The sequence below is a fragment of the Perkinsus marinus genome, assembly GCF_000006405.1.
Source record: "Perkinsus marinus ATCC 50983 genomic scaffold scf_1104296951948, whole genome shotgun sequence".
NCBI classification, from domain to species: Eukaryota; Perkinsozoa; order Perkinsida; family Perkinsidae; genus Perkinsus; species Perkinsus marinus.
The window spans coordinates 28,799-35,544 of NW_003209090.1; the positions used below are offsets into that span (position 1 = coordinate 28,799).

General features: G+C 50.0%; 5 protein-coding genes across 5 annotated transcripts in view; 2 read left to right on the top strand and 3 right to left on the bottom strand.

Moving 5' to 3' along the window:
- Pmar_PMAR013471 (hypothetical protein) overlaps nucleotides 1-454 on the top strand; it is a gene marked incomplete at both ends in the record, with an annotated part of 2,432 nt that extends 1,978 nt beyond the window's left edge. Inside the window, one exon of the mRNA XM_002777385.1 lies at nucleotides 384-454. Within this exon, the coding sequence (XP_002777431.1) occupies nucleotides 384-454 (71 nt within the window). The remainder of the gene's footprint in view (nucleotides 1-383) is intronic.
- A 192-nt stretch (nucleotides 455-646) lies between these two features.
- On the bottom strand, nucleotides 647-1,924 carry Pmar_PMAR013472 (cell division protein, putative; the record flags this gene model as incomplete). The annotated part of the gene is made up of 9 exons (XM_002777386.1): nucleotides 647-756; nucleotides 799-891; nucleotides 943-1,023; nucleotides 1,077-1,153; nucleotides 1,205-1,327; nucleotides 1,371-1,456; nucleotides 1,508-1,657; nucleotides 1,701-1,763; nucleotides 1,814-1,924. 9 exons carry the CDS (start codon nucleotides 1,922-1,924, stop codon nucleotides 647-649), a joined length of 894 nt encoding a protein of 297 aa, XP_002777432.1.
- Nucleotides 1,925-2,050: 126 nt separating this feature from the next.
- On the bottom strand, nucleotides 2,051-3,592 carry Pmar_PMAR013473 (3-hydroxybutyryl-CoA dehydratase, putative; the record flags this gene model as incomplete). Its single annotated transcript, XM_002777387.1, has 9 exons — nucleotides 2,051-2,155; nucleotides 2,388-2,475; nucleotides 2,522-2,606; nucleotides 2,663-2,799; nucleotides 2,843-2,976; nucleotides 3,031-3,155; nucleotides 3,199-3,320; nucleotides 3,372-3,428; nucleotides 3,501-3,592. The coding sequence occupies 9 exons, from the start codon at nucleotides 3,590-3,592 to the stop codon at nucleotides 2,051-2,053; spliced, it is 945 nt and encodes a 314-aa protein (XP_002777433.1).
- A 173-nt stretch (nucleotides 3,593-3,765) lies between these two features.
- On the bottom strand, nucleotides 3,766-5,340 carry Pmar_PMAR013474 (brix domain containing protein, putative; the record flags this gene model as incomplete). Its single annotated transcript, XM_002777388.1, has 11 exons — nucleotides 5,216-5,340; nucleotides 5,092-5,165; nucleotides 4,980-5,050; nucleotides 4,852-4,909; nucleotides 4,719-4,806; nucleotides 4,534-4,674; nucleotides 4,386-4,480; nucleotides 4,205-4,327; nucleotides 4,056-4,159; nucleotides 3,889-4,008; nucleotides 3,766-3,800 (listed from the first exon to the last, which is right to left on the bottom strand). Exons 1-11 carry the CDS (start codon nucleotides 5,315-5,317, stop codon nucleotides 3,766-3,768), a joined length of 1,011 nt encoding a protein of 336 aa, XP_002777434.1. The 5' UTR covers nucleotides 5,318-5,340.
- Nucleotides 5,341-6,473: 1,133 nt separating this feature from the next.
- Pmar_PMAR013475 (ATP-dependent RNA helicase, putative) overlaps nucleotides 6,474-6,746 on the top strand; it is a gene marked incomplete at both ends in the record, with an annotated part of 2,357 nt that continues 2,084 nt past the window's right edge. The window contains 2 exons of the mRNA XM_002777389.1: nucleotides 6,474-6,647; nucleotides 6,698-6,746. The exon at nucleotides 6,698-6,746 is cut by the window's right edge and continues 4 nt beyond it. Of these exons, the coding sequence (XP_002777435.1) occupies nucleotides 6,474-6,647; nucleotides 6,698-6,746 (223 nt within the window). The remainder of the gene's footprint in view (nucleotides 6,648-6,697) is intronic.

The window sequence follows — 6,746 nt, forward strand, 5'->3', positions numbered from 1 at the left end:
ATGATGTCTACCTGAGAGCTTCCCCCGGTCTATGTTGAGATCCGACAACGACCCTTGGTGATTCGCGGCTCCGTCGTGTAGCAGGGATGCCTCGGTTGGGACGATTTCTTCCAGATGTGATATTGAAGTGCATTTTGAGCCCCCTTGTTGCCGTTGGAACTATACTGTTCCCGGCTACTCCTCTCTTCTCTTGCTGTTGACCAAGTGCCTCACCAGAGGCCTCGTTCTCGCCCGGAGTGGTAACGGATAAGGCAGATGTTGATGAAGACTTCCCAACTTGTGCTGTTTCTAACGCCAGGACTTTTCTCTTCAGCTGGAGTACTTCGCGCTCTCGTATATCTAATAAGTGTTGCTTCCCGAGGGTGGATGAGTGTCCATTACAGAGCTGCTCCCTGAGGAGGTCGAATGCCTCCTCAAGAGCATTATTAGTCTTGGGGACCTCCTCGCTGAATGATGTGGGAATCGATACAGCCTCGAGGGTATCCACCTCGTCATTCGTCGAACTCCTCGGACCTGTCATGACCGAAGTCGCCGACTGGCTCGACACCATTCTGATTTCTATTGCCACAGGAGTGCACTCTCCTACAGTTACCGACAAGAACTCAACATAGCAGCGTTAACTTGGTAGATAATGGACAGTTGTAGTTCACGTCAATTTCGCTCTCTTCTTATTCTGAGACTCTTTCTTCTCTTTAATAGCGTCAGCATAGGCTGGGTTGATGGGAGGTTGCACTGGTGCCAGGGGCTCACTCGAATCTGAAAATGCCATCACGGCATTGGGAGCTCCTCCTGCCCTACCTGTAGGAGCGCTATAGTTCATATCTGCGTCGTAGCCACTGAGGTCACCACATGCCACGAACGGGACCAGTCGCTTCTCGTCCTGTGTTGCTCCTGACCATGACCGCTTACACATACCACTACTGCCGCAATTCGGAATCTCACCACAGGCCTCAATCACTGTTTTGAATTCGTGTGCACTATAGAGGCGTGGGGTATAGCCCTTGGGTAGCCGGAAATTCTTGCCTATCAGAAACGGCATCTCTTTCGGGATAGAAAAGAAGGTTGAGGGAACTCACAGACTATGAAGGATTCGACACTGCTGTTGCGGCTGCTCCGAGGCTTCGCTACCCAAACACACTCAAAGAAGACATACCTAAAGGATTAGGAATAAACCCGGATGAGAAACGACTCCTCTCCTCCTCACATTTTGGCGTAAAGTAGATCTACGTTCTCCCCGCGGAATACTTTCGCTACGAAGCTTCCGCCCGGCTTCAGGAGTAGTGTAGTGATATTCAAGGCGGCCAATAGCAGTTGGAACTGGACGTACCTACATGACGCCGCTCTAGTCGGTGACTACCCCAAGGTCTTACTCGTCCATGTCGTGCATGCCTGTGACATCGGGGGCTCCATCACATACTACCAAATCTGACAGCTGGCCACCGAAACAATCCAGGACCTGAGCACAGGGTGCCGGAGGGGTCCTCCCCATCAGTCCAGGAAGGACTACCTCTTTGACGGTCTTCTCCGAGGTGATGTCACCCTGTATGCAAGTAACATCAGGAATAGGAGCCATCTCTTGCAGATCGACCGACACTATCAGCGGCTTTTTCCTATCATCAGACCCTCTCAGGTTCTCGCAGAGCTTCTTGCTGAGGACCTCAGGAAGACTTCTAATATCCCCCTACCTCCCGACCACTCACCTGACTCCAACTGCCAGGAGCAGCACATAAATCTACAACTCGCTCGAGGTCGTCAGTCAAGATCTGAGACACGACCCTTAACAACAACCTCTACGATGATATTAAACCACTACATGAAATTGTTCATCAACCTGCAGGAGCTTATATGCACTCCTCGCGCGATAGCCCTCCTCCTTGGCAAGTCTATAGTAGATATCCCGTTTGTCCTTGGACAGCCGTCCCATAACGATACCCAACGTAAAGCTACAGCTAACGAACAGACCTCCATTTCCCACTAGGAAACACGACACTGACTGACTCGAACGATACCATCAAAACTAGCACATGTTAGGTTCCGAAATAAAAATCATTCACAGCTTAGACTGCATCTTTTTCTTCCCCCCAAATTTAGCTTTGAAGGCCGCCATTGCAGCCATGAACCCTTCCGACTTCAGTGCGACATCAAAGGCTTCGTTCTGACAGAAAGGAATAACATTTTGGGTTGAAAATTCACTTTCAACGTTTGAATGACCGAAACATGTTGTGAACGCACATATTCCGAATGAACTCCAGACACAATTACTTTCGGAACAGTTACCAGCCCAAATAGGTAGTGACAGGCGGACTCTCCTACGTGTAACAAGAACCCCGTCTAGGACATTTCATCAACTTGATACCATTACCGCGCCCAACGTGAAGAAAGCTCACCTCCTTATCAAGGGATCTGTGAGCCTTCATAATAGCGAGTAGATTGCCGTTCACCAGAGCCTTGGTGTAAGCATAAGAGTCCATATACCTGCAAATTATTCAACAGAAAATAAAAACCCGCGCCGTTGAATCACTTTCTATGGGCCAACTTAGTAGCAGCGAAAGCAATGGCAGTCGGTAGCAGATCCTCATCTTTCTCCACGACTTCATGTGCCAGTCCTGAAGGCATTCCCAAGTGACGAGAGTCCTTGAGCATACACAGGGTGCTACCGTACCCAACTGAAGTGCCTTGTCTGCACCAAAGAACTCCCCTAGCATGAGGAGCTCCTTAGCTCGCTGTAGACCCACAGTGTAGGGCAATAGGAAGGACGAGCCTACTTCTGCTGGGATGCCCAGCTCGGCAAAGGGGTATCTGCCTCGATTCCTCGCGGTGTGGTAGCGTCGCTATATATTACCGGAACTTAGCGCTCTTCGCCACGAATACGAAGTCGTGCAGCAATAGTGAGAAGTTGGCCCCTCCACCAATACACGGCCCATGGACTGCCGAGATAGATAGTTTCTTGAAGGCTAACATGCGTTGTGTTATCCCCTGATGGAAGGATGTAGTAGTGGAGGAGGAGTGGTATCAATAGACAACGGGCACCTGCAAGGCCACGTCCATCTCTCGGGCCATACCTTTGCCGACCCGAGTGTAGCCAGCGATGATCTCGGGATGGACATCGATAGCGAAGAGAGACGTGAAGTCAGCCCCACCAGAGAAGCAACGACCTGATGGTCATCATGTTGAGGAAGGGAGTACGAAGGGCCATACCGCGACCCGCCCAGATGAGGACCTTCACTCTGGGGTCTCGCTCAGCGTGTTCAATACAGAAAAGGACTTCCCAGAGCATATTGAATGTGAATGGGTTCAACTTCTTAGGGTTAGACAGGAAACTGCAACAGGGTGATACCGAGAGCGAGTAGCTGATAAGGATCCAGCCCTACCATACACAGACACCTGAGGCCTCGTCCAGACACCATTCGGTGTACTTCAAGGTGAAACTGAGAGCATAGGAGCATGTCAATCACAGACACCAAAGTCATCGACCCACGATCAACCTTCCCCAGACCTACGATTCCCCTTGAGGGATCTCCTTGTCTCCTCTGTAATAAATCTTGATCACTCTCGAGCTCGGTGGCACTGTATGAGCTGTAGGGACGGACATAACGGTCAAGAGTAGTCCTAGATAGAGGGCTGAAATGTGGTGATGGAAGTGGTTCAATGAGTAGTGGTTCAAGCAGGTGTGGATATTGCTGTAGCGCTACTTCACACAACATGGGTATCCAAGGAGAGAGAAACGTTACTTGGTAGTAGTACGTAAAGAGGGCTTAGTAGCACTTAAGTGGACTTGGCCTTCTTCGGTGAGGGACTATCTGAAATGTGAGTAATGCAATCATCAACCACCCATGAGCGTCCGGCCAATGTGAGTTTGATTTCTTTGAAACCCCAAGCCCATATGACCTCCTCCCTCCTCAGTAGCAGTTGTCTCGGCAAACTTCTCTTTCCTTTTGAGGAAAGTCTTGTGATGAGGAGTGTACAGCTTATCGAAGTTCTGGCTCTCGAGATGAATACGGCCACGACCTGAGCATAACACTCCCATAGACACCTCCCCCCACTGTCCTCATTACGTTGTCCCATGATATCAGTAGTGATGTTCTTAGACTTGTTAGGGCGTTCCTTATCCTTGTTATACTCAGTAGTAGACGTCTGTGTCGGAAGTCTAGTAGCATACCTAGCCACATCAGAGGTTCCTAAAGCCGTCAAGTCACGGCCCTACTTCCACTTCTCATGGTCAGCAGCTTTATCCCTGTCCGTTTTAAGGTCGAACCTGGGCCCAAGCTCGGCGAGCTCCACGTGTGGCAGCTTAGTGCCAGTACGCTTGAATATCATACGGTAGTGCCTAGTGACGTACAGAGGTGCTAATCGGTGATACTCAGGGCATAGAGTAACAAGCCTACCTGAAGCATATGAGATGAGAGCCGGCCTCGTCAGGGTCCTCAACTGCAGTAAAGACCACGACGTGATCAAGACCATCCAGAGCCACTGCCTTAGCCTATGAGAATAACACTTCCACGGGGTTCTGTAAGCCTGGCAACAATTGTCCACCTGTGATCCTCTGAATACGTCCAACAGCAGAGACCTGGCGTGCTGCAGGTCAGGTACACTACCGAAACCATCACCCTGGAAGATGACTAGAGGCTTGCTGCCCAGGCGAGGAGCCTCTGCTCTAAACTGGCTAGCCGGAACCTATTAAATGGGTGAAGTATACGAAGTGTGGGTGATCGGGTTACGTAGTTGGACACATGCATCTCCTCCATGTCGAGCAGTTGGTGATCGAAAGTTCGGCCGACAGCCAAACGGAAGGGCCGCTTCTTAGTCCTATGAGGAAGTACTGCTAGAATCACTCCAGTGACCAGATCCTACTTCGATCCGAATATGAATAGGCTGGCATCGTTCTTCTTCGCGAGAAATTCTAAGGTGCCTGTAGAGTGCAATTATTGGCAGAAATTGGGCCTCATTTGAATCTTTAAAGGTGCAACCTAAGATACTACCAGGATCCTCGAACGGCTGGATACTCTCGTTCCTCCTCAAATTGACTGCATTAGGTTTAAGCATATCGTATCTGTCACCACTACTCCCCCTACCATAATTACAACAACTCACAGATCCTTCAATAGAGCATTGACGTCCTGTCCAGCCTGAGGCCCTCGGAGTAGCATAACAGTCTTATCGTTCTCCTACATATGCCAGTGGTAACGAGACAGGGGTAGAGGCGGTCCCTACGTACTTGAAGTTTGGATGCCCTCTCGGCTAATACCCTCCGTCCCTTGCCGGTCTTGGCCTTCTTAAAGAGGTCATCAGGAATAGAGTTGGTGGTGGCAGTAGACATAACTTCCACTACTACTATACAACTACCGTACAGAATAACACTAGTATTACTCCGCTAAGTCGTGTTGCGTGCCGCCATAAATTCCATCCCTGACAGACAAACAACTCGACTCCTCATTCCGGGGCGTGCGCTTTATTTCTTGTACTTGGCGCTCGCCCCGATTCGCGCAAGGAAAGTTGGTCGGTCGCAGGGTCGTTGGTTTTCTATTACTACCTAATGGGATCTTCGGGTCCACTCTGGTGGTTCAAACCGTCTTGTACGTTCTTAGCAGGCAGGGTAATCGACATGGATGGGGCTTTCACCTCCCCCATGCCCACTACAATTGCTATGGTACTTTGGCGTATCTTGTGCTCTTCATGGGAGCATTTACTTTGCTGTTCCATGTATCATACTATCGAGTCTATTGGCATAGTCGATGCCCTCCTTTGTTGGGCTTCGACCTCAGCCTGAACCTGCTGACCTGGTCCCTGCTAATGAGGCTGATTGCAGCCTATCTCCTAGTTCCAGAACTTGCCCTTCGGAATCGGTATCAATGTGTTTGCTGCTGCTACGACCAACTGGGGTACGGTATTAAGGAACTTGCACAATAGAGAAGTATGGAGGGAGGAAATGACCGATAATATAGGGGAACGATGCCTGTGGAGTCCTAAGGTATCGAATTAAGTTGTGCGGTTACTCTCTCACAGAGTCTAACGTCAAGAACCACTCGTAATTGCACATCTCTTAGGAGTAAGGCAGGGCGCGAGGGGAACCCAGTCAGGTTTGCCGATGCAGGAAGGACGAATGTTGAGCCTAGATAGTAGTGTAACATGGCATAGTATTGTTAGCATGTACATTCATGGAATTCGTAGAAGAGATGTAGGCTACGCGTGTCGAATTCCATTGCTTCATGAAGGCTGTTGTCGCGTTGGGTAATCCTACGGGTTGTTATTTTGACGCTTCCCATTGCAGATTGTTATTAGTGCACTAGCGCATTTACTTTGATTCCCCGTTCATCATACCTAACTACGCAGAAGTTGAGGGCCCTGAGGTCCTCGGAGGTCCTCTAGTGAGGAAGGTGAGTAAAGTGAGGGATAGACCTCAGCGTCCACCAGCACCACCACCACCTCCGTCGGCGGCATATGATCCATGGCGGTCTATGTTTCGGAATCCTAGGATGGGGGATGACCTCGACAGATCTGAGAGACATGGTTTGTCCAAGGCAGTGTTTTCGGAGGAGTCCCCGAAGGATCTGGTGATAGAGCAAATATTCGATCCACTGAGAGAGCTATTGAGGCGGAGCGATGTAGTGGGCATACAGGCCTCTACTGGATCGGGCAAGACCACTCAAGTACCCCAAATGCTGTTGGACTATGGAAGAGAGATGGGAGTTCCTCATAGATCCTCGTCACACAGCCTCGGCGGATGGCGACTCTATCAGTGGCGATGA